Raw genomic sequence first — 27,882 nt, 5'->3', positions numbered from 1 at the left:
AACCCAACCCCGGCTAGAAATTAGGAGAGAACGCTGTGTAGATTTCTGAGGTATTGCCTTCTTTTTTGTTTCCCCTTCCCCCAAAATATTACATAGGCAAAAAAAAAATAGTAAGGCTTAGCAGATAAGTTAACAAACATTTTATTGGTTTGTAATACAGACAACTTAAGAAACGCCTTTAAAAAAAATCATATTGGAGTCCATTCCAATTCTGGGTCAGGTCAGGAAAAACAATGCGGATGTATTAAATAATACTCTATAATTCAACAATAGATTAACTTCAGTAATTTAGCGGTCGTGGTTAAATATTCTTAAATACATGTATTTACAATTGTGCAGCCTTAAAAAGAAGTCCCTTTCTTCCTATCTTCTCTCTCCAAAGCCCTGTGAACACAGTGCTGGCCTTTAAGCTTTCAGACTCTCATCCAGACTTAAAATATTTGAAGAGGAATGTTACAACAGCAAAAATCACAGCAACCCTATCTTCCTAAACTCTTCATTAAAGGGAATCCTCTGCAGGCATTGAGTCCATATAAATAGCAGCTTCTTAACATCCAGTTCCATGTTAAATTATTGCTTATGCATTTTCTGCTTTATAGATGTAGCATAGATGCAAAATATGTATTTTATTTAAACGTTTGCCATCTTGAAAGCTATCACCCCTTAAGGGACTCACTTTCCTAAACATAATAAGCAGTAGCAGAAGTTCTTCCTAAGCACAGTCTGCGACCTTTTAAAACGAAATGAATTACGTTGGGCTGGTTTAGCACACAACATTTAGGCACCATTTCCTACTTGATTGCTGTTTTTATGTTCGGGATTAGTTTCCTATTCTCTTTGCCATATTCGGTCTCCTACAGAAACAAGTTGCACTTTCCAAATCTCTAACTGCCCCGCACTCCTCCCTACCTCACTGAACCAAACCACTCATTGGTAAAATCACCACACAATGAACACACTGAATACCCCAATAAGTTAGAAAGCCTGCTGCAAGCACAGAGGAGCCGAGGTATTTACAGTCGATGAGTGAGATGTGTGCTCTGGTACAATTAAATCAGTTTAAACAGACACACTAAAAATATCAGTTCTATTGCATCTGGATATCTGACTTCTGTTTTGTTTCATTTCTAAGCATGAACATAAACAAGGGATTCTCAAACCTAAAACACTGCAACAGAAGAAAGTCATCAGCTAACTACTGAGTCTAGTTTCCAATATGAGGCAAAGTAACTATCAATGATGAAAACGAAGAGAAAAAGCGTGTTTTGGCAAAGCTGGTAAGATCTGCCCTCCAAAAACGAGCATTTGTTAATGGTTCCCTTCTCCATAGAACTAAAAACTAACTACAAAGGTCTCTTCTACTTACCTGAACTTAAGCTATCCTAACTGGATGCCACTCCTGGCCCACAGACATACTGTCATATGACAGGAGCTGCCTGGGCAAGTCAAGAATTGTCTTTGGAAACAAGCAGCCGTGCATTACAGGCCCCAGCCTAGGAAAAGACCAGTCTGTACTCACTGTGCAGCTCTCACCAGTGATTCCTTTCTGCTCTGGATATTTTAAATTGAAAGATGCTGAGTTACAAAGTATGCTTATCTCCCTATCTGCATAATAGCACACTTGTTATAACAGAATACAATAGAAATGAAGACGCTCCATGTAATTATTGAAATGGACTGTTAGCCTTCACTTAACTTCCACTATTTTATATCTTTTCATATGGTTCAAAACTGTTTTCCAGTACACACAATTACAAACCTAAACCTCGAGTTCAGTCTTTCGTGTGTTGCTCCTCCTAATTTCTGTGTTCCATTAAATTCCTCCTAACGGTCTGTTGTATTTTCAAGAGTCAAGCATTTATTAATCTTTTTCAAGATAATAAATCTTAATGCAACATTAATGAGCTAATTGAAGCAGAAGAATTTTAAATAAATACAATAACGTTTAGTTAATAAAAGATGTATTGTCCAAATGCCATGTGGTGGAGATGCACACATCAGAACAAGTGTCAAGAAACAGTTTCATACAAGGACTCCTTTTTAAAAAGAATTTGCAAAAATAATTTCTAATTCAGCCCATGCTGACTGAAACACCATTGTGAAAGAAGGTTAAGAAATCAATGAGCTACAAAACACCGTTACCAACAAAACAACCTGAATGGATATCTATAACCAATGAAAAACAAATGCAGGATGGTGTTTTTTTGCAGTGAAAGCGTTTGCTTTTGGGTATTTCTCTCCTTGAAATGTTTCTACTTCCCTAGGAATTATACAGTTCCCTCATTACCAGCACCTCCTGATACATCCAGCCTGAAGAGAGAACTTCATACAAAGAACAAACACAGCAATGAAGAAGGTAGCACCGTTAGAAATAATCACTCCGCCCAAATCAGCAAAAAAAAGCAAGTTCATTTATCCTTAATCAACATACTATGACATTCAGCAGCCTAATAATACAGGGTAAATAGAGCTCTCATTGCCATATATTGGTAACATTCACAATGGTCATGCATAATACAATCAGAAGTTTTCCGGGGTGCCGTTTGCAAGTAAGCCTTCATGCAGACAGGCATTCAGCTCATAAACTCCGTTTTCCTATTTCCTATTAGTCCCTGAGTAGTTAATATTTCTACCTACAATATGGCTATTAAAGGCATTATTACCACCATTACACTTAGTTGTTCATAACGGAAATGCAATGTGGCTTTAGGAAGAAGCAGCACGGAAATTACAGCAAATTAGTGGTGACAAATACAGATTGCATTTTTTAAATGCTTTATTTTTGTAAGCAAGGTAGCTGAAGAGCAACATAAATTATTTTAGTCATGGGTACAAACTAGCCAGCTCCTCTTACCCTTCATTAGTAAGTCACTACTGTGAGCCCAGACAGTCATTCGGGGCTCTGAGACCTCTCTAATTGAGCATTTCCTTTACATAAAATCATCTAGATTTTGACCAAATGCAGGGTCATCATGATCCTTCTTTTAATTACCTAACAGCAGTGCTTAAAGAACTTAGAAGAACCAGGGATTTCCTTTGCTTAACAAGTTTTTTGCCTCTTCAATTAAAGTGATCTCTAAATTATTCAGAATTCAAATGGTGGCTTTTTGGTGGACAATTTGCATTACTGCCAGCTGCTCAAAAACTATAAGCTAGGGCTCCCAAAACAAGGGGACTGATTTAAAATTAAGACTCTGGGAGGAGGGAACGAAGACAAGTTCTTTCCCTTTGACTTCTGCCTTCCGAGCAGTTACAGATTGCATTTTAAAGCTCTCCCCTACAACCTTCAGGGCTACATAATGAAAAATGAAAACTGACTTTCAAGTAAGCAAATAACTCAGAAAGAATATGTATTTTCTCAGCACATGGTCTTGAGAGTTACAAAATAAGTGTCATTTGACAAATGAATTTCCAGATTTTAGCTTAGGTCTAAGTACTGTAAATAAGTTCTTATAATATACTTCACCTGGTTTTGTGTATCATAAGAAATTTTAGATTTGCTACAGATGTTTTTGGATTTGCATACACAGTGTATTAAAACTATTACACAACATAACCTATTTCCAAACATTTTAATTTCTGGTGAAATTTGCTAAACCCAGTTTAAACTTCACATTATAATTATTTATCAAGAGATAAACTCTACAGAATTCTTATATATGGTCAGAAAGAAAGCCCTTCTGCCTCAAAACTTATTTCTAGCTACCACTAAAAGAATAATTTTTTTTTATTATTATTATTATTTTACAGAATAACTCTTTAATGACTAGCTGAAGGCCACTATACCTACAAACAATAATTAGCTTTCACAGGGAGTCAATGATGCCTCTACCAGTAGTTATTCAGGCTAAAGGTGAAACAGACATAATTAGCAACAATCGTTTGTTAAATGATTAATATCAAGTGGCTATCTAAATTTCACTATTCAAGGAAATTGGGAATAGATAAGATCTGTAGGAATTGCTGAGTTACTAGAAGCTGATTAGGTTAGCCTAATGTAATAATTATTTTAGCAAAGAACAGCCTATGTCTTACAAGTTCTACTATAGCTTCTGACCTGCTCAAACAATGTCATCCCTGGTCAATTGGACAAAAACAAGGTAATAGGTGTTCTTACTGGCATACAAAATAACACAATCTAAATATTTTAGAAAAAAAAACAGAGAAAAATCCTGTTGACTGCTGCACGCTTTAAGTAGGAGATTTATTGAAGTTTTCCCTCAGTTCAATTTTTGTTACTGTAATTACTGAATGGAAAGGGATTGTACTGAAACGTCTAGTAAGAACGTTACCAAGCAAGTGTACTACCTCAACAGTGAGTAATGCTTTTGAGCAAAACTCATCTATATACAAATGCACTTTTTCAAGCTTTCTGGGTAGTATGCTCAGTCAGAGATATTAATAAGATAAGAAACGTTTTAAAAGGCAACTAGTCTACCACCTCACTGGGGGATTTAGGCTTTTATTTGCTCCAAGCCCTAATTTGGACCCTCTACAAATAGAATTCTCAGAGAATTAGTGATAGGGAAAATACAGCAATACCTAACAGCAGATGCACCTAAAAATCGATGAGTTCTTAGAAAGCACTACTGCTTATGTGGTATTTTTACTAACAAGATGTTCTCCTCAAATCTTTAAGTCAGACTGCATTCACTGCACTTGTTTCAGCACATATCAATCTCAAATTAGCTTTAAAAATCGGTAGGCTTGGCAAGGTAGTCACAGTGTCACAGAATACAGTATGGGAAGCTTGAGGAACAAACTAAGGTCATTGGCTGACACCCAGCCCAGTTGCTCTGAGCATATTACAAGCCATTGCCACCTTACACCTCTGAACTAAAAAAACTACCAGTAAAAATCTGCATCCATGCAATAAATCTGCATCCATGCAATAAATCTGCCTGCACTGTCAACAGAGAACACTGATAATAAAATCTAGGCATGGCAAATTCACCATTCATTTTATTGAAAACTGAGACTTCAAGAAATCAATATGCATTTCTGGTCACCAATAATTAACACTAGTTATTATTTCAGTTCATTTTCAACCTCATCCCTGCAACTCTCAACCTCCAGAACCTCAGCTGCCATCAGCTTTAAGCTTCTGTCCTCCTTCGCAGGCTGAAATTGGTCCAAGATTACAACAATACTTCTGGGTGTGAGGAGCGCTGCAGACCAGATTTGTATTAAAGAAGCTGTAACTGATTTAAAATGGAAATAGAAATAAACATTGTAACTAGTTTCTTTAGATAGAAACTACTGTGGGCCCCAGAAGACCTAGATAGCACAAAAGTGATACCTGTTAATTAAAAAAAATCACCTTCAGTCAAATGAAAGAAACACTTGTAGGCTTGTATGAAAAGCAGAGCTGAGCTACTTTCAAAGTAAACAGCAGGAATTCACACAAAAGCTGAGCAATGGATGGTTTTGGGGAGCTGATACAGGGATATGAATTTAAGAAAACTTAAAACTTCCTAGACCACTCCCACTATCAAACATTTAGGAACATAATATTCACTAGAGAATATTTTACAGAGAATAAATATTTTGAAGACATAGAAAAATAGTTCACAGCATCAAGGTACCTGTAATATATTACCTTGAAATAAAACTTGTATTTAAAAGATTAAAAAGAGAAAATTACTCTTGTAGTGGTATCAACTTCTCATTCATACAAATATTAAGCAGAGTATAATATCTGTTTTTCATATATTCACATTATTGCTTGCTACCACAACTGTACAAGGAAGATATTCATAGCTTACATTAACGTTCATGTACAGTAATTTTAGATACATAAAGCAAACTTTAAAATATGATTGAGTAGCAATTTAGAAAAGCTATGTGTGAAGATATGTACAACTAAAATACAAGCAGGAGAAATAAAACACAACTGGCCTGACCCAAGCATACATCATATATCCAGTTTAAAAAAAAAATGTCTTTATACTGTGCAGAAAGTAAGCTTTGTAAACCAAAAGCAATGAGCAGAAGCAAGGGTGCAGTACATAATTATAAAGCATAATTGAATCCACACTGCTGACCAGCAGACCTTGCTTTGATTATTTCTGATACATGGCACCTGCATTTGTATCCAGAATCGTACTATTCAAGATTAGTCCAATAACTTTCTTCTGCTTATGTGGCTTAAAATAAAATGAAAAATGAAAAAAAATAAAAATAAAAACAACCCTGAAAGGTCTGCCTGGAGAAAAAATTTCAGTAAAACAATTCCTTCTGCACCCCTGTATACTGTATCTGGTAAACGGTACAAATAAAATGAAACGTGGCATTAGCCTGAATTAAAACTGCTACGTTATAAACCAATATATTTTACATTGGTTTATATACTAATATATTGTTGAAATCTTGAATTCTACTAATTGGATGCATGCAATTCTCTCAACGATTTTCTAATATGAGTAAAGTCATTCTACTTCGTGTTTTTTCTTCTAAGTTTAGAACTTCTTCAGAACCAGCTGACAGGACTTCTTCATGGAAAGCACAGAGATTCCTACTAATGCAATGGCATATGAGTTCCAAAAAGCACAATTTCAAAAGGAACTTTATTTCCCTCTTTTGTTGGAAGAAGCTAGCCAATATCCAAAAAGAAATAAAAATATTTACAGCTGACTAGTCACTGACAAAAGTTTAGGTAGATCTTTGATGGTATTTCAGCACATAAACTAATAATTAAAAGGACTTACACGATGTACAATCAAACAATTTTGTCATTTAGGGGTAAAAAAAAATACCTGCTCACTTGTAGAACATTTTCAGCTGTGTATTTATAGTAATATATGTACACACGCGCGCACACATAAAAGACTCTCTGAAAATCAAGATACATTAACAAACAGAAGTAGTAAAAGTAATAACTTAAGTAGTAGTTAACATTTGCATGAAATGACTTTGCAGAGTTTGACCAAATGCACTTAGAACATGCTCTTAAAACAAATGGACAAACAAAAACAAACAAACAAAAAAGAATGGAAACACCACAAGAGTCTGTAGAACCAATGCTATGTCACCACCAGGAGAGCACCAAGCAAGGCACCATTGGAAAGACAACATACTTGAATAAGTCTCTAAAAATAAATCAAATGCTAATCTGGTCGAAAAATCGGTGTCTTTGGTAAAAATTCTATAAGGATGACCTGCACAAAAAGAAAAAAAAAACAGGTATTAAATGACAGTAGCAACCCTATTACTTATCACAATGACAACTCACTTTTTTTGGTTTGGTTTTATTCTGAAGTCCATCAGGTAATAATACTTCCACCAGGTACAAAAATCAAGTTAAATAGAATGTTTTGGAGGAAGAAAATCGTAACTAGTAAAGAACCAAGAAGAAACAAAAAAGTTTGTCTGCTAATACTAAACACATATTAACAAACGGAAAGAACCAAAAATGGATGCAACGTTCACTTTCAATTACATACGTAATTCTCTTTGTAATCGTTTCCACTCAGCATAGGATTCTAAAAACAAGTCTACACTTCAAAACTCATAGAAGTTCATATCGACCACTGAAAAATTTGCATATCAAACAAACCTGCAAGTAGTTAACTGGAAACTTAACTGATGTTTCTGTATGATTATGCTTCAAGTCCCTATTCAAATTTTAACTACATAGACCCAGTACTGTAAGGTCAAGAATGCAATTCAAGTAGTTATCTTGTTTTATATTTAAATAGAAAGTTTCAAGAAAATTTAAGCATTCATTCTTCATGAGACCAGCAAATAGCATGACGGTTGTGTTAGTAAAAATTAATAATGCAATTGGTAATATAGCTAAAGATTTCATTTACTTGTAAGGGGAGCTTGGTCTTCCATAGAGTTAAAAAAAGTTCTAAACATTTTTTTTTTTTTTAATCAGAAAGAATAATAGAATTCGGCTGCTTAGAGTATAAATAAATGCTCCCATCTGATTACATACTGAACACAAGAAAAGAAAAACATGACTTATGAGGCCAACTCTTACTAAAAATTGAATGGTATATAAATAATTTTAGAAACACTCAGAAGTGCTTTGATATTCTGAGGCAACGCAAACAGCTCAAAACCCACTTATGGCTGATGTGAGTTGACCACTGGATGTTGGAGAGCTCCCAGGGCTTCTGATATTCAGGCAAGGTTTAAAAAGAGAGCAAGAAGAAAAACTAAGTCTGTGTTTATGCCAAGGGAGTATGACCACCTTACACAATTTAGCATCTCCAACAATGGGTGTAGAATATGAAGCGAATAAGGCTGTGTATTTTGTGAACAGGAGCCTAATTTAAAGCACTTGTTTTGAAAAATGTATATATTTAAAATTAAATCAGAACTACAACATTAAAGGTAGGTTTTTCAAGAGACTAAAAATTAGCTAACTGAAACTGAGGAAATGCTAGAAGGAAGTTCTTAAAATCTGATTAAACATATCCATAGATCGCATATTCAATGTTTCATTCCACAGACTGAAAATAAAACCTCAGATCATCACCCTGTAGAGTTCTACATTCATTCTTACATATCATTAATGCAAATAGTTCAAATCATTTTGAACTGTATTTAATGTAATAAATGATCATCTTAAAATGCTGCTGAGCCACTGCATTTCAAACCTATCTGTATTGGTGTCATTTTTTTCCAATTGAATCTACAAAACATTGGATGGAACAAAGTTTTTCCTTAGAAAAATAAATCAGGTAAAATTCTTAATTCAGGAGAAACTCAAATTTACTTGGTGAAGTTTGCTTTATGCAGATTTATTTAAATTAACAAGTTTTGTAGAAAAGGTGATACAAAGTGTCTACTTATTCAGTGAATGGAGTAGAGCTACTCTGCAAAAGAAAACTTGAAAATCTTATGTTTCAGGCTAGAAATCAGATCTAATGTAGAAACAGGAAAATAGAAAAGGCTAAAAGGAAAAGGTTAATATAATTTCCTACTATTTAACCAGGTTTTAAATCAATTTTACATGCCTGATAGCTTTGTTGTTTCAAAAAATAGACAAAGTATCCATGATCTTTCATTGTACGGTAAGTTAGAACTAATACAGTAGATATTCTCAAAGATTATTCTTTATTTTAAAAAATAGTTAACTCCTCCTGTCACCTACTTCCTAGAGGGTTACATGAAATTCTGCACGTTCAAATAAATCTTACATTTTAGCAGCTTAATTTCACCCTCTCTTGTACCCTCTGTCTATCTCCAAGAGATTTTCAAAATGGAAACATAAGCAGCATTAAGAACAAGGAAGAACGCTGCCAGCTAAACAAACTGAAATCCCACATATGTATAATATATTATGTCCTATAAGTTATCAATGTGCCTTTCTTCAAAAGGCTTATGTGGTCTCAGCCAAAGACTGGAGCTGTAAGTTTAAGCACTGAACTTGAAAATATTTTAGTGATGTCAATTTGAAATAAAGATACTTTCAAGACATTTGAGATAAGGGGCAGTTAAAACCCAAAAAGGCTAAAGGTTTCTTAAGCTCCAACAGCTTAATTGAAAGGTCTTCTTCCATACTTTTCGACTTGATTAGCATCATATAAAACAGCCATATCTGACTTGCTGCGTAACCAAAGTTGTGATTATTCTTTATACAGCATCTAAAATTTCACACTCCATCAGCACATGTTCGAGCTATTTTATCTTGGCAATTAATTTATTATTTTTTAGAACACAGTGAAGCCTTGTTTTCAAGTCATTCATAACTTTATAAATCAGTCCCGCACATGAAACCATGCATCTGTGAACCGTAGAAAATCCTTGCACTCAGGCGATTAAGCTCCTGACACCTTTACTGATTAATAATCACGAAAAGAATAAGATCAGAAGCAAAATAAATGATCATTTAATAGAGAAACTCACAAAACAGCCCTTTAACTTACATATTCCATCATGTTATTCGTTTCACATTTCCTTTTGCTTAGTCTCCAATGCAAGCACAGCTAGACAAGGAGGAAAGAAAAAGAAGAAAAATGAGCTGTATTTTATTGCAGCACACAGACTGGCCCATTTGTCCACCTTTCATATTTTTCGTTCAACAAAAGCATCTGTTTCCATACTGTGCAATTCAAACTCCAACAGTACGAAGCTGCTCCCTGCGGCACTCACCTTGTGGTATAACCTATTGTTTTCCCATTCTAATAACTTCTCAATCGATCTTCGTGTCTGGAAGACAAATGAGAAAGAATTTTACTCTTGAGTGGTTCTCGAAAAACTTTGTTTTGCAGCTGCTTTTGTGTGAAAAGGAGAGAGGTACGGGACAGTGACTGAGTAGAGTGTGGTCTGCAGCACTACCAAAACTTCCCTGGTTTTAAAAAGTAACCAGTGGAGAAAGTTGTTTTTTTATGACACGCGAATAGCTATTGCCAAAACAGTGTAGAAAGACATAACCAGTTTGGAACAAAATCTGTTCACATGTATACACCTTCATAGCAGTTACAGCTTCAAAACCTATTACAGAAACTTTAACGTGACCTAAGTATAAATGCAGGAGCATAGCTCAGTGGTATCAGTGGTCTAAAGACCACTTCTTAGAAGGTCGGCATTTCAGCAGACAAAAGTTGCAAGCAGTATTTACAATGTCATAGGTTGAGTACAAACACGCAGCCGTCTATTTGAGCAAACAAAAAAAGGAGTTGTCACATTTATACTCAGATTTTAGGGAGCGAATCTGAAATGCAAAAAGTTTCAGTAACTCACAGAAGCGAATGTTAGAAAATCTACGATTTGTATAAAGAGCAAACCCAGTATTTAGGATTCTAAAGCCAAGTTTAAATGCCTGTCTTTTCCACAGTTGACACTTCAGATAGAGAATTCTGAAATCTGTTTCTTCGCAGCTTTTTCAAACCACACACACAAGCACTAAAGGACTTTCTGCACTGTAAAGTTTCACGGCATTTTGAATACAATTATTCTGTTGTATTTACATTTGAGAAATACATTCTGACATTTATGGTCATTTGACTGCCAGAATATATACTGCTTAGCTCTAAATGGGATTTGCTACTGACTATGAATAAATAGAGGATAATTCATGGTGCCAGGTGTTAAGATGAGACCAACAGAGCTGCAGGTGCAAAAGGACGGAGCAATGACAAGGATCAAATACAACTTAGTGCAGCTGCAGCTTCCTTACAAGGCACAGAGGGGTGAGGGGAAGGGATGAGAAAGCATCTTGCTGCTATTCCTACAAAATACAAGTACTGTAAATGAAGCTTAACAAATCAAGCTAAATGCAGTCCTGGCAAACAAGAACGTCTGAACAAAATAAAAATTAGACAACAAATTATTCATTTCCCACCAAATACTAACATCTTCTGCTTTGAAAACTCCAGTTGCTCTCCGGCATAATATTGCGGTGTCTACAGGGAAGCCCGGCTAAGCATGGAGTGCGGTCACGTGATTAAAAATTAGATCATTGCCATCCATAAATACTCATTAAACTGAATTTTTATTATTCTGTATTTTAAAAAGCGTAAGTCAAGGAATTATCCAGAGGTGGAGGTGCCAGCGACTAATTTATCACTTCAGTTTGGAATTGAGCGTTTTGGGGGTTATTGTTATTATTATGTTTTTAAAGACAGTGCCCTTTAACAATAATCAGTAGACCTCACTTGTTTCTTTGTAAAGATAGCCTTTTAGAGTCTGCTCTCCTTTTAAATGAAAATAGGGCAGCAGTTATGGTCACACTTTTGTTAATTTAGTTGCCAGTCAGCTCCAAATCAAAAGAAAATAAGGCTGCAGAGTGTAATTAACATTCAGTTCAGTCGTTTTGTCCCTTGTCTAGCCCCCAAGCTTTGTTAAAATTGCCATCTGAATGCTGAAGGCTGTAGGGAAATCGATTTGATTCTAATCGCACCATGAAAAGAACATGATCTAACTGCTTTCAGCCCTCCGTAAATCTGTACTAGGTCTTTAGCACAATGCAACTTCCAATTTAAAAAGCACTGAATGTCTCGTCAATGACTTTGTGAAGAAAAAAGAACAAGGAGCAGACATAAAAATTCCAATAGTTGTTTAAGCATTAAAGTTCATTTGCATCACAGCAAACCTGAAAAGGGCTGACCTCTCAAACCGCCTCTCAGGTCTATGAAGTTGTAGCCTTGACAAGCTCACATTGACAGAGCTCATTGACTCTGAAAGGCTACTCTATCAATGGTGAAAAATGGCAATAGGTTCTACTCTGAGCAGGCATCTGCCTGCCCACCCGCTGCTAAACCAATGGCAAAACCGATTCAAAACCTGAATCTACCTTGTAATCTTCCTTGCCGGGACCTCTTAATAATAGATTAAGATCACTATACAATTTAATTTCATTGTTTGCCCAAAAGAGTGTGAAAAACATCTAAGCTTTTCAAATTCCAATAAAATTACAAATATATTACAACGCATACACATAAATAAGAAACTGATAGGTAGTTATGTAGTATTAATTGGTTCTCTTAAACAGGAGCCCGGTTTTAAGTCATTTGACCAGCATTAGATAAAAACACACGCAGCTTTGTGACCAGGATCATTTGTGTTCCCAAGGATGTACATCCAAACCCTCCTGTAGCATAACTTGGGATATTCACAGCTCCCAAATCACACCACATTATATATACTAAAACGTTAATGAAAATTAGACTGTAAATTATTTCTGCAAATCTCAGAGCTTGGAATAAAAAGAAATGAATTAAGCAGCATCACACAATTCACTATAGTAAGTTTTCTTCCTACTTGACAGGTGAAAAAAAGCACTTGCACGTGCAGCTTAATTAATCACTGCTCTTGACATCTCAATGATTTACAGTGAGGAGCAGGTGAGGATATACAAAACCAGAAAGGAACACTTGATTTGAGTGTAGCATTTCCAGCACACTAGGATGACAAGCTTATATATTCTGTCAATGGTGTACAGAAAAACCTATACGGCAAATTATTCGTTAGCCACAACAAAAGCACAAATTAAGTGGAAGAGAGACTTGCTTATTAGAAAGATCTAACACTATCCAGCTTTTACATTTTTTTCCTTAGAAAACACTTTAATATTTGAGCAAAGCTGGAACTGCAATTCAAATATAGTTTTTAGTATACCAATGATACAAAAGTGTGCTTTGTAATACGGTCTGTAAAATAGCAAGATAGCCTTTAATGTTGTCTACACATCTTTGTGACATAGATCTCTTCAGTCTAGATGCAACCTTTAATGAAAGAATTGCTATGAAATGACTTTAAAGATGTGTAAAAATGTTAATGTATGACTGTATTCTTCGGAAATTCAGACTACCAAAAAAAGCCCAAGTCAGAATCCATATTTACCAATTCGTGTTACTCTCAATTAGATAAAGTTTTGCCCTGAACATGAAAAATATCAGAAAGACTAACTATAAACTCTTCACACAGAAAAAAAGGCAGTAATTAATACAATTAAAGCGCCACTTGTACTATCAACCACAGGAGCTTTCTCTTATGTCTTCGCAGTGTCTAGTGAAGTTAGGTTGCAGTTACGATCTGGACTGTGAGGCTGTACAGACACAAGGCTCCTGGCAGTGCCTGACCCAGAACATACACACTGCATCAAGCAGTACTAGCAAATGAGCCAAAGCTCCCTCACCTCCTGCTGTAACTCAACGAATGACTAACATAATATTAAACAAAAGGTCTTATGTGATACCTAAATGTGCTCCTTTGAGTAACTCCCCTTGCTTTAAGTGGAGAAACAATGCAGACAGTAACAACACTATTCATCATTACCAATTTTATTCATAGCTGTCTGGAAACAGCAGAAGAATCTCCCTTTACATCCATTTGATCTGAATCTGAAAACTTCCAACATTTATGCAAATGTAGTGCTATGCTAGCCCCATAAGCTGCACATGGAGACTTTCAAGTATAAAGCCTTACCACAATCAAGTATTAATAATCTCGAATATTGCTTTGAAAAATAAACATACTTTATGCTCAAATTTCACAATACAAGGAGACCAACTCAAGAAGCTTTTGGTTGATGGTCATACAGCCCAAATTCCAAATACATCTCAAGGAAAATAAGCTGAGAATCCTATCAGAACTCTGAACTCCGCTATCTCCTTTCATTCAAAGAAAAACAAATGATGGAAGTAGGAATGCCTATTAATTTTCCAGACAAAGATATACTGGTCTACAAAATTCACACCCAAGTAACTTAGTTATCACCCCTAATAGTGACCTATAAAGTTACAAGTTAACCAATTCACAGTGTTATATGCTCACTTTCAACAAGCCAGAACATCCCTGAACTACCTCTCTCACAAACAAATGCTTTCAGAGATTGAAATCTTTCACAAAGTTTGAAAACTAAAAAAAAAAACCCAAACTACTCTAAAAGTGTGGCTATATAGTTGTCACGCAGGTAATATCAAGTACTGATTCATCATATTTGTGTGAGAAATGTAAAAACATACTATAGGCAGAGCTTAGATGGAGGTCTTGATACTGTAGATAGCGTTGCTACACAGCATGTTGCTTCTAGTACTAAAATGCCTTCCGTAGAGTTTGTAATGTGTGGACTGTGAAAGTCTAAACAGTTTTAAGTTCTATATTAGTGGCATGAAAATATCGATATTATAATCAAAACATACATAACTGAACTATAAGTATCTTTATAGATGCTTGAAAAGGTGTCTGTAAAACCACCTAAGTGTATCTTGCACCACCTCTCCTGTTAGCAGCTAAGGTACTTCTTTCTAAAGACAAGCTTAAGAGTGCTCATATCGGAAGCCACTGCAGCATCCATGCAAGAAAGTGAGCGAAACCCATACTACACAAACAGAATAATATCTGCAAACAAACGTAACATTTCTGGTGGAAACTTCATGCCATGGAGAAGCCTTGTAGTGAAAAATCTTGACCGTGGCAAAACAAGCATTATTCCCTTGAGAAGGCCTAACTGTGTTTTTCCACATCACATTTCCTGGACAGACATATATTGACTCAATCCCTGAAGCATCAAGATGATAACTAATATTGTTACCCCACACTTGAAGTGGTAAATAAGGACTTCTAATTCTTTCATTCCAAGATGAAATTCCAGCTCTGAATCTGTCACTAAGGCCACAGATCTCCTTCCCTCCAAATTGATTCAGTTCTGGGCATGATAAAGGCATTCACCTCCTGCTGAAGGACACCATCACAAAAAGGGCCACACGGAACACAGAAGGTAGAACTGATCACAGCAGGGATGAGAACAGAACAGAATCTACCAAATAACTAATCTGGTGTTGTCCATCGCGAGAAGTTATATACTGAGTGCAGATTGCAATTCTACCTCCATCTGTCCTTTCAAGATTACAAAGATGTCAGTTTGGATCTCGAGCATTTATTTCCAAAGTATCTAGTAACATGCTACAGAATATAGTTCAAGGCCAGCATAGGTGGAGAAACTCAATGATCTCAGGTTACAACTGTATTAGGAAATGAAGCTGTGCCCAGAAACTTTCCCATTTAGTTGAAGCCAGCTGGCAGGGAAGAGCTGACATCTCCATTAGTAAGCTTTCCTAACTGCTGAACCACCCATAGTGTCTGGAGCACCCTGATAATGCCTAGAAATTGTTACACAATACAGGACCAACGCCTGCCACGGACCTTCCTACAAGTACAAATTATAAAGCTCCAATTCCTAGGAACACTCCCAGGTTTCATTTATTAATAGGAAGCCTTTGATTCGTGCTGTTAGGATTATCTAAGGGCAGGAACAAAGAACGGAAGAGAAGCTACATGAAAGGCAGCACAAAGCAGCAAAACAACTTCAGAAGGCCCTGCAAGATCTGGCACTTCACTAGCATGCACACTGAAGATTCCCTCTGAAGGGAACAGTGTCTAGAATCCTGCCTCTCTAGGACCGAGCCAGAAGATCACAGAATCCCAGGGGTGCTGATCCTGTAGATAATCAATTAGCTTGGAAAAAATAAATTTTGCTACATTAAGATTTTCCATCATTATCATCACTGTTCCAAATTTGAAAAATAAGTTAATAGGGAACAAAACGAACAGTAACTTGTCACTTTTCCACATGCATTTGGAACAGTGGAAGACTCATGGTCTCCTGCAGTCTTCTCCTTGTAGAAGAGCTGTCTCACCCTTCAGAATCAATACTAAAAAGGAGATGATTTGAAAAACTATATGTTCGGCACACACAAATTCTTCTTTAAAAAAGTTTCACTAACCTGACCAGGCCCACTATAAATTTTGCATGTTTTCTGGTTAGAATAAACAAAAATGTTACAATTTTCAAGAATCTTCCAAATTAAGTATGTAAGCTTATAAGAAAAGAGATTCTGAATATAAAAAAAAGCAGCACCTTTTGTTTTATGATTGTCCCTTCAAACTGTTTGGAAAAGTATTACCATGTCAGAGCATCTCTAGTGTTGAGTTCCTGGCAGGTATAGAGAGAAGAAAATCTTTTCTTCTTCAATTTTGAAAATAAATGAAATGTATTAATAGCAGCAATAAACAGAACTAATGTGCTTTATCACTATCACCCATAAATTTAATCCTGCATCTCTACTGCATGTTTAATTTAATCAGCAGTTTGGAAGTTGTAATTAGCTTATGTTTATACAGCACTCTGAAGATGTAAATTGCTATGTAAGTGACAATTAATAACAGGGTTTAAGCAGCATTCATCAGCTTTGTTTGAACTCAAAAACAAACAAGCAGCACTTGAAAGCATTCGTACAGACTGCTCTTAAATATCTCATTCTACTCATTTTAAGAGACTGCTTATGAACCTTCTGAAACATGCAATTTACATGCAGAATACTAGCTATTAAGAAATCTAGAGGTATGGTAATTTTATCATAGCTTTCACTGTTACTGTTTCTGCTGAAATTATTTAACCCATTTACACATAGAGAACAACAGCACTTAGTACTGAAAATGACTGCCAATTAATTTGAAAAAGTGGCTTCAAGTGGGCACCTCAGCCTGTAGGGATTTTTGAATCATAACTCACTGTGTCATTCTTTTTACTTAAAGAAAAAGAACTCGAAGACTTATTGTCCATCTGTACAACATGGAACTTGTCCCAGGAAGGATGGTACAATCTGTGTATAACTGCTGAAGATCACTGACGATCCAGATCTGCAAATAAGGGACTGTACTTCCTGCAGTTTTCTTGCAGCTTTTATTCATCTAAATCCAATCAAGACCACATTAAAGGAAAGAGGCAATAAGATGCTAAATCAAATTAAACATTTATTCTACTGGTGAAGAGTACCAGGCTTTTTCTCTAATACCTCACTGCAAAAGAAAGGAAACAATACTACACAAAGACTTCCAGAACCTACACTGAACAAAGTAATGAAAAGAAAAACACAGTGAAGGGAAAGCTTTCATTGTATGGAAATACATTGAAGTGATAAAAATTAACAATCAGGCTTGCAATTGTCTGCGATTTAAAAAATTCCTAGTTTGCTGATTAAACGAGACAAATCCACAACTTAATTTTCACATAAATGCACAAAAATAAGCATATATTCCCTTTATACAAATAATCATTCAAAGCATGTAGCTTCAAAATAATCTACATTTTTGATTGCATTCACGTATTAGAAATCAAAAAGCTATCGCGTGCAGTAAGGAAGAAAAAAGAATTACTGTGACATTCAAAACTCTGAAAGTGCTGTTTTCAATTCATTAAGTCTTCCTCAGCCAGCTCCAGGATTACAATTTGGGAAAGCACTCCTGTATTTGTCACTTAATTAATACTCCCCTGTATTATAGTCATCAACTCACCCAACTGAGTTCTGAGTTCTTCACCTGATAAACAATAATCCTCTAAGCAGACATCTATATGCTGTGCTGCTGATACAGACAAATGACGCTGCCACAACATCTGACTTAAAGGATTTTCATTCCACAGCAATAATCAAACAGCCTGAACACATTTATTCAGTGCTATCAGAAAGGCTGTAGGCATAATGTCTAGTGCCACTACGCCACTCACAGTGGCACAACACAGTGTTCAGGCAGCTGAGTCCTACCTTTAATTTCACCAGGGTTTAAGTTTGTAAGTCCAGCATGACTCGCCCATCTTCAGTGCAGGAAAAGATGTGGAATTCCTTAAGCAATTTCTTCTGAACAGTGTATCCACACATTTTTTCCAGGTTTATCCTTCAGGAAGAGAGCTTACCATAACTCCCATCCCAAGCTAACTTCAACTGAAGCACTCCTCTGTTGCTTCACTAGGTTCCTACGCAGAACCTCTTTCCCCAGAGTGAAACTCTGTTTTCCTGGACCCAGACACTATGAGCCCTTACCTTTTTTTCCTGACTGTTAAACAATGCATTAAGAAGTAGATTACTAGTGACTTTCAGTACTGGATTAAGAGACATCAGCCTCCTCCTCCCAAAAGCATCGCTACTTTGTACCACCAGGTTACCTTCCGCTACAACAGCGCATTACAGGAGAAGAGGGATCAAACTTAAGAACACCAGGAGCCTTCTCCTTTGAAAGTTAAACATAGACAGTAAAGATGTGAGTTTCCCCTTGTGTTTTTAACAGAGATAGACCTGGAATAGAAAATAGCTCTCTCTGCAAGCTTGTTAGGTCACCAATCTATCCATTGAAGTAATCAGCTGATTTCCTGCAGCAGACTTTCAGGGTATGGATATACAGTCATCCTACAGGAAACTCACTAGTTCATAACAGCTTAAAGGTACAAAACCAAGGGCTTGAAATAATTTAAACTGACAACAACTGTATCTTTCCACGGACTCCAACATTACCAGCAGGTTATTCTGCATACAGTTAAAACTAGTTTAAAGTAATCCCTCCAAGAGAACACTCTTAGAATGTTCACAAAAAATTAGACAAAAGAAATGTGCACTGGTTTTATTATGCTCTATTCTTTTTTTGTTTGTTTGCTTGCTTTCAGTACCTGAGGGTTTCAGGAGTTCAGACATACCTTCTACAGCATATAATGGTATTACCAATACTAGAACTACAAAAGCAGCTGGCACAACTTCTGGTTTTAGCAACGCCACTTGGTTGAGCAGGTGTGCATTTGTGCAGAAGCCTCCATCTGCAAATGCTTGATCAATATTGAAAAGATGAGCAAATAAAATTATAAGCTCACACTGCAGAAGCATACAACCACTGTCAACTTTAGAGCACTGATTTACTGACTGTGTAAAATGAGGTCTTTAGTAGAGAAAAGCATGATAGTGCTCAGTGTACAGTACAGTGATTTGCAGCATTAACAGGTATTACACAAGATGGAATACACACAAGCATCACCATGAACTGGAAAGCTTTACAGCGCCCATACAAGAAGAGGATGGTGATGCACAGCAACTTCTTGCAAAGAAGTGAAATCAGATTAGCCAAAATTTTTACACATGTGAAAATAGAAGAGATGGGGAGAGCTGCAAAATTACTTGCAATGGGATAAGGGAGGTGAAAAAATCAGGCACATGCAAGGAGCTTCTGTTATGAACAATACACTACGTGTTGCAGACACAGACAAAACACAAATTTCTAGCTGTTGATGCAAGAAAAAGTATCTTAATCATCTACAGATTGGAAGGAAGATAAAACAATCTTTAAAAAAGTCATTTGTAAACACATGCATATGGCTACTTAGGTCACAGTATAATTAGAAACCCCTCACATACTCTTCACAAAAAACGATCAATCAATGCCCAATTCTGATGATCCCAAACAGTATTACAGAGAAGCTACTAAAAGTGCTCAGTATGACAGTAAGTGCTGTACAGTACACAGCTCTAGCAGAAACACTGCTAAATTACGAGTCACTGAGTTATAAGCTCAGCATTTTGACTGGTGTCTATTTTAAGTGGTATGACAGACAACAGAGATCAAAATGTATGAAATCAAACTCATCTACGAAAGTGGTAGCATGCTTTATTAAAGTTGACAAGAAAAAAGGAGGATATGAGAAACAAGGGAAAAGAAAGAACAAAGCCAATACAATTCTGACTACCAAAAGTAATAATAGTTCAACTTACTCTTTTACTGAGGCAGATAACTGGCCACATACTACAACCTAAAGTGCAGCAGCAGCAAAGGCATCCACAAAGTAGCCATCGTACATTTACTGGAAGGTTCTTCTTAAGACAACTGTTAACTCTACTGATGCTGGCTTTAAATTCTTCGGGCGCAACCTACAAGAAAAAAGCAAACTACCTATTACCACAACAGTGTGACTCATTCTTTGAATGGACCACAACTTAAGCTTTTGCTATTTTAATAGCAAGTCTTAATATTAAAAAAATTAGAATTTGATTTATTATTATTCACAGATACTCACCTTTCCAGTTAAAGATGAAGGAAATTCTGCTTCAAACTTGTTGCTTAGTCCAAACCTGAAAAAAACAAAATGATATTCCATATGATATACCAGAATCACAAATAACCCCAACCTATGACACAAGCTATGAGCACCTGATATGAACCTAAAGAACAGCATTGATTTAAGGAAAAAAAAAATATTTCCTACAGATAATTACTAATGCTATCTTAACATGCAGAAATATGCAACCATAAACAGTCTGGAATAAATCTTGCTCTTTTAAAGTTCCATTGCTTGTTTCAACATTCCACTGTTGACTCTTCCCTAAACTCAGCAAAATCTTTATAAGCAACAGTATCAAATATGACAAACGAGAGGTATTTAAAGGAGGATAGAAAGGTAACACCATAGTGCGAACCCTCCCACTCCACCCAGTACAGATGCATCTTGAAGAAGAGCTCATTTAGCAGGGTGTAAGTGGAGTAACACCAAACTGTTCTAAGCATAAAAATGGGTTCAATAACGCCTTGCTTATTCAGAAAAAAAAAAAATTACTGGTTAGATTGTTTTTTCTGTTCTGAAACTTACTAAACATAGTTTAAATGCTAACTTGAAATAAGCAAACATCCATATCAATCGAGAATGGAAAGCTATGAAAAGGTCTGAGATGGACTAGGATTACTGGCTGTTCTGGGTCATGGAAGATCCCAGGATTATGAGTTCCACCTCATCATCAAAAAATAAAAAGACTGAAAAGTCTGTTGGTTTTCTATCTTACAGTTGGCTGACAGGGTTCATGAATGGACACATCTCAAAGAAAACTTGAATGCTTTCTGGCATCCAGTCTGGGTTGTAGCTTAGGGACTATACAAGGGACTAAAACCCTATGACAGGTTACTAATTTGGAAAGCAACGCTCAGGTCAAAATTTATTTTGCAATTAACAACTTCCTGAACACAAATCAATGCAGAATTACCACCAGATACTACAAAGCAAATCAGAAATTAAACTACTCAAGACTTCAATGTTGACAGCAAGATCAATTACACAGCTCAGTTGTGCCCAAGCTAACTTCAGCCCTAATAGTTGACTATTTTAAAGAAATTATTTGAGAATACATTCATTGAGCAGCTAGATATTCCTCAGGCAATCTTTTTCTTACTAAACTGAATGCTCTGCTTGCCAATGGACAAGCGTGTCCAAGTATGTAAATGGACAATGGGCAGTTAAGTGCTGCACCAATGGAGAGGCACTGCAGACAGACCTCACAAAACCAAGTGGACAAGAAGTGGCATGTGAACTTAAATAAGAGGTGCTGAATCTTGAGAAAGCTAATCTAAACTATGCTTATATGATGCTCAACTTAGTTTGGCAGCTACAGCTCTCAAGGCATGATTCTCTTAAAACATGAGCTCAATAGTAATAGCCATGAGAAGTGGCAAGGAAAGACATACTAGGAACCATTAGCTAGACAATTAAGACCACAACATAGGGCATCATTTTGACTCTCCATAAAACCCTTGTATGCCCACATGTTCAGTACTGGTTGCTCTTCTGGCATCCACATCTCATGGAGAACTTGGAGTTGAGAGAAAGCAGAGAAAAGGAAGGCTGATATAACTAAGGGAGTAAAACAGGTGCCTTATAAGACCATGAGGCTGATGTCAACTTGGAAAACAGAAGGCTGAGGGGGTTATGGGATCAAAGTACAAAGATTCGGGAAGGGAGTGGTTAAGGTGAATGACCAACTGTTAATCATCAAATCCCACAGCAAAGGGCTGAAGCTGGCAGGAGACTGATTTTAAACAGATAAGGCAAGAGCTTCTTTAAACTGCAAGTAGCAAACTTCAGGATTTATTTTCACTTGAGATTATAGAGGCAGACTGTGCCAACAGATTTTAAGGCAGATTAGACAAGTTCCCAGTCAAACAAGCACTAAAAGAAACAAATGTTAAAGTATACATTACCCCTACACAGCTGCAGATGCCAGAGACTATAGGGCAAACAGATGCCAGGAACAGGTAGGGTTTCACAGCCTCTAAGCAGCAATGGCCACTGCCACAGTTTGCAAAAGCATGCCAGGGTAGATGGCTTATTGGTGTGAAGCCATAGGTAACCCCTACATATGTTCTGCAGAAGTTAAATGAGTCGTACTCCTGCCACTGACAGGATACCTTCTACATTTCCCCAAAATCTCCAGTGAAACCTAGTACCCAGGCAAAGGTTATGTCAGAAACATCGTGCCCTATCAGTTAAGCTACTTAAAACTGCCAGTAGGCTGAAGATGTAACCAAGTGCTGAAAAAAATCTCATGTATCCACACATATTTCATATGCAGCCAAGCCTGGTAACGGCATTCTACTACATAATAAGTCCATCCACTCAACAGAGACATGTTCTCTCTAAAATGACTCATCTTCAAAGAATGAATCACAAAGCAATCTTCATGTACCTGATACTTCAACACCCAGAAAAGATTAAGCATGAACTCAAACAATAGAGGAGTGGCCAGCTGTAAGGATAATTCCATCCAAAGCAACTCTTGTTCCTCAAACAGGAGCGAGGCTGAGCCTTGCACCGAGAGATGAAAGCATTTCAGCTGTTCCTCTACCTGCAATGCTAAGGAAAGTCTTTACCCTGAGGCACGAGCAGGTAAAGCAAAAGCCCAAGTCCCCCTGTTCCCAGTGAAATCACAAAACAACATAATTGCAGTCTCATGCTGAAGTTTGGTTGGGAAATCAGCAGAACAGAAACAAAGCTTTTTTTGTAAATGCACAATTTAAATACCGACAGCTTCCAACACAAGCCAATATTCATGGAGATTACAGCCTATATGCCTGACAAAGACAACCCAACTTGAAAGCTCCAGAGTTACCTGAGTCTTTTAGAATAAAACATCAATATTTAAAGTAGACAAAATATTTTTCCCCACTCTCCCCGTGGGAAACAATCATATTGCCTCGTGTGATTGTAAGTTACTTCAAAAGCAACTTTCTAACATGGAAACTCCTGACCAATACAGATGCACTTTAGTAAAGCTACAAGCATGTGAGACTAAACTTCAGCATTCAAGATTTGTGGCAATGTTTAATATATGTTGGGATAGCTAAACTGAAACATCAAAGCTAACCAGCCACCAATAGCATTCTGAGCTTTCTATTTTACAGTTGCCACACGTAGGAGGTAAAAAATGATGACTCCATACTTCAAATGCTTTGGTAAGTAAATGATATGATCCCAGTGTTATCACTGTTGACCGCATGCTGTAATTTGGAAATTAAAAGATTAAGAACTACACGTAACACTGCTACAGTTTCACTGTAATGATACAGGAGCTCTGGAAAAAGCAGCAAAAACTGTCTTAAAATCAAAGACTTGAAATAAAATTCTGGAGCTGCATGTCCTCGGACAGCTGTCCTCATTTAGCACTAGATGTCTTTTGTACAACACTCCATTCTCAGTAAAGCATACAATCCTCTGTTTGCTCTATGCCCTTCCTTATTTCATACCATGATCTCCATGTTTTCAACACATCCACGCTCACCTCATGCATGAGCACTTCCTTTAATCTTCCTGGAACCTGAAAAAGTGTTTCTTGAACATGTCTCTGCTTGAAAGGTTCAGCTGAGAACCACCCTTGTTTATAGGGGGGAGAAAGAATTGGTGAGAGGTGGAACCTTCAAAGGTTAAAAATTACAGTATAGGACTCAGCCAACACACCACCTTTTCTCAGGCCGCAGCTCTGATCTTCCTAACACATAAAACTGATAGACATTATCTTCCTCCTCTTTGTCATCTCTTATTGAGACACTAAACCATTTTTTCCATCCTTCTCATCTATCACAGAATCATAGTTGAAAGAGACCCTTAAAGGTCATGCAGTCCAACTCCCCCTGCAATGAACAAGGACACCCACACAGCTAGATCAGATTGCTCAGAGCCCCATCCAGACTGACCTTGAATGTCTCCAAGGACAGGGCATCCACACCTCTGGGCAATCTGCTCCACTGCTCCACTACTCTTATTGTAGAAAACTTCCTCCTTATATCCAATCTACATCTCCCCCCTTTTAGTTTGAAACCATTTCCCTTTGTCCTGTCACAACAGACCCTCCTAGAGAGTCCGTCCCCTTCTTTCTCATAGCCCCCCTTTAGATAATGAAAGGCCGCTATCAGGTCATTCCAGAGCCTTCTCTTGTCCAGGCTGAATAGCTCCAACTCTCTCAGCCTGTCCTCACAGGGGAGGTGTTCCATCCCTTATGCAATGTTTGTGGCCATCCCCTGGACACACTCTAACAGGACCATGTCTCTCCTGTACTGAGGACTCCACATCTGGACATAGTATTCCAGGAGAGGTCTCACCAGCAGAGAGGCAGGATCACCTCCCTTCCCCTGCTGGCCACATTCCTTTTGATGCAGCCCAGGATAAGGTTGGCTTTCTGGGCTGTGAGGGCACATTGCTAGCACATGTCCAACTTGCCACCCACCAGTACCCACAAGTCCTTTTTGGGCTCATTAGTCCCACATGTTCGCAACTCTTACAAAATACACAGATTCCACAAATCTTAACACTCTCCCATGCATGATTCTTCCATTATCCTCTTTTTCACTCCCACAGAAATATATTTTTGAAGGTTTTTCCCTGCCACAATGCCCCGAACAGTTATCTTGCATCAACACAAGACGCACTAAGATGCACAGCACAGAAAGGCATTCAGAAGCACATCACAACAGCTCTCTATCAGTCTGGCGCTGCAGAAGACAATTAAACCCAGCCTTACCAGCTAATACAGCCTGGGATAAGGCACGTATGTCTCAGCTGGTCAAGGAACAGGGAAGCCCAGAAAAAGCCACTGAAATAAGTGCAGTAAGATAACATCTATTACAGATCTTCTCCTAGCGATTTCAAACTCATCCTGAACCTCTCCTCCCACCCAAACAAGATTTGAGGAAAAAAAAAGTATGAAATACCCTGCATTTTTCAATTCAGTTAAATAATGTAAATAATATTCTGTGTTCTCTCAGCTGTCAAGGTTCTTGTTACCAGAAGAGATCTCCTCAAGAAAACAAATGCCACCTCAAATACTACTACTGAGTACCGAGATACGGAAACTTTGCTTGTGTGAAAATGGCTTACTTAAATATTTTAAAAACAATGCTTTAAAAAATAATAAAGAATTGTGTGCAGCATGCTCCAAATAGTGAGTTTAAAGAGGATTACTCTTAGCATCAAACAGAAGTCCCAAAATTGAAGGCAAGGCCTTCATATGTTTTATCTGGATAACATTTACCTGAATTCTTTTGACTCTCTCTTAAATACTCAGCTTAGAAAGGACTCTCACACATTTTCACTGTCTGTTGGATGAAATCAAGTAATAGTAAATGCCTTTCTGACATTAATCTGTAGTCATGGAAATGACATATTTCAAACAAAACATTATGACTCCTATAGAAGATGAGAGGATATGACAGAAGACAATGAAAAAGAGAGCTTCTATTTAAGTACACACACAGCAAAAGCAGTCAGCACCTCTTTAAACAGCAGAGTCAGAGACAAATCAATCCAGTAGTCACTTTATTTAACCACTGATTTTTTTTTTTTTTAATTTGGCCAGGCCTTCAAAGCACATACATGCTTTTATACCAGGCAAGACAAACTACTCAGACACGTACACTTTGACCTATTTCTTAAATTCAACAAGTGAGTGGCCTGACGGTGATCTAAGTACTAGTAATAAGCTTCTCAATCACTAAGAAAAATGTTATAGGCTATAGAAAGGTGAAAGTGGCTAACGCTATTCAGGGAACTGTTTGTGCACCCACTACAATAAACAAAGTTCATTAAGATCCAACTGCGTGATTTTGGAGGTCCACGCTCACATTTCATTACTCATCCAGAAGCTACAGAACTAAGATTTTGAGGAAGGTATTACAGTTATAACGAGCTAGTGACCATTAATAAACAATTAATGAGGCAGCTATCCTTCAGCCACAAAGTCCATACCAGTCACAGACATGGTATGCAAGCTTCCTCGTGGCTTTATTAACGGATCTTGCACAACTCGTCTTTGGGTACTGGAGAAGAAATCAGTGTTTGCCTCAATTTCAGTTCTTGATATATTTCCACCTGTCAGTAAGACAACCATCCATGTTCTTGATCTGCTCACCAGAAAAAAGATTAAGGCTACCAGCTTATTTTCACGGATGGCAAACAGCCACTGGATGACAAAAACTTCTTGATCACAACAGACTGAAATACAAAAGTCATACGCTGCATATTTTGGATATGTTTTCCTTCAGAGGGCTTCACAGCCTCCTGCCCACTCCACACCCTCCCAAGCTTCCAAACCACTCTGTCTATCACATCTTGCTTCCTGTTTATAGCCAGCTGGCAATCTGCACCACCTCGTTGTCAGCATTTCATAATATCAATCAATTATAGCGGCGATGAATCAAAGCGCCACCAAACTATTCCAGAGTTAAAGCCAGATTTCTGGACAGGTCAGTATCTGGAAATGAGCAGAGGTCACAGGAGTCAGAGTAGTAGAACGCAATACCTTCAACTTTGATGCTTCTGCTGCAAGGCTAGTCCTGCAGAACAGTTAAAACGTACTTGTTTTAATGCATATATACACACACACACAAGCATTTACATAAAGTCTGCCACACCGCTTTGTCTCTAGGTTGTTATTTCAGGATCCGAAGCCGTACATCACAGCTGACAACCCCATGCCTCAGCAGTGTGAACCCGATGGAACCAACCGGAGGAAAGTCACCCTCACCTGCTTAATTATTGAGAAGCCCCACACCAACTCACAGCGTTAGCGCCGGGGATATTTGCAAACCAAAACTCGCAGCAACTCCCGTGTCAGACAAAGTGAAACCACGTGCACCCACCGCAACCCAACAAGACCGCAGACGTCCCAGAGACTCCTCCTGCCCCCGAGAGCCCTCGGGGCGGCCGCACGTGACCGCGGGTGGGCAGCGGGCACGCGGACAGCCCCGCAGCGCGTTCCTGACCCCACACAGCCCCACGCACCTGACTTCCTGACACCTCACCGCTCCGGACCCGCGCTTCACATTCCTCTCTTACTCACAGCCCCGCATCCTCCTCGCCTCCCCGCAGCTCCCCGCTCACCTGCGAGCCCCGGGCGACCTCCACCGGGTCCAGGCCGGCAGCGGGGCAGCGGCACCGGGGCAGCGGCAGCAGCTCTGTCCGCCGTCCGCAGCCCGCCCCGGCCCGCCGCCCGTCCCCCGCCTGCCCCCCGGTCCGCCCCGGCCTCCTCTCACCTCCCGCCCCGGCCCCCAGCGCGCAGGCCCCGGCGCGGCCCTTACACGGTGACATGGCCGGAGCCGCGCACCACCACCGGGTCGGGAGAATACTTGAGGAGCTGCTCCTCCAGCGCCCGTTCCTCGTCCTCCTCCTCTTCGTAGATCTCGTCGAAGTCCGCCATGGCCGAGCCCGGGAAGGGGAGGTCGAAGCGGGAAGCCGAGGCGGCGGGCCCGGCGGGTGGGCGGGGGGCGGCGGGAGGCCCAGGTCCCGGGGCCGGAGCGGGCGGCGGCAGGCCCGCGGCGAGGCAGCGGCTGCGAGACGGCGGCTCCGGGCGAGGAAGC

General features: G+C 38.3%; 1 protein-coding gene across 1 annotated transcript; it reads right to left on the bottom strand.

The window, feature by feature from the left end:
- Positions 1-125: 125 nt before the first annotated feature.
- Positions 126-27,882, bottom strand: CHIC2 (cysteine rich hydrophobic domain 2). Its single transcript, XM_420705.8, has 6 exons — positions 27,604-27,882; positions 20,288-20,342; positions 19,986-20,141; positions 10,105-10,161; positions 9,879-9,938; positions 126-7,157 (listed from the first exon to the last, which is right to left on the bottom strand). The coding sequence occupies exons 1-6, from the start codon at positions 27,720-27,722 to the stop codon at positions 7,107-7,109; spliced, it is 498 nt and encodes a 165-aa protein (XP_420705.1). The 5' UTR covers positions 27,723-27,882; the 3' UTR covers positions 126-7,106.

Source organism: Gallus gallus, chromosome 4 (genome assembly GCF_016699485.2).
Source record: "Gallus gallus isolate bGalGal1 chromosome 4, bGalGal1.mat.broiler.GRCg7b, whole genome shotgun sequence".
Taxonomy (NCBI): domain Eukaryota; kingdom Metazoa; phylum Chordata; class Aves; order Galliformes; family Phasianidae; genus Gallus; species Gallus gallus.
Note: the sequence above shows the minus strand (reverse complement) of the source record. Positions and strands in the feature narration are given on the sequence as shown.

Bases quoted from the DNA above. Each gene is read 5' to 3' on its own strand.
- CHIC2 (XM_420705.8), bottom strand. From the start codon at position 27,722: ATGGCGGACTTCGACGAGATCTACGAAGAGGAGGAGGACGAGGAACGG. The intron at 20,343-27,603 runs GTAAGGGCCGCG...TGTTTTTTTCAG, and splicing joins GGCTCCGGCCATGTCACCGT to GTTTGGACTAAGCAACAAGT. The intron at 10,162-19,985 runs GTAAGTTGAACT...TTTGTCTTCCAG, and splicing joins TTATCTGCCTCAGTAAAAGA to ACACGAAGATCGATTGAGAA.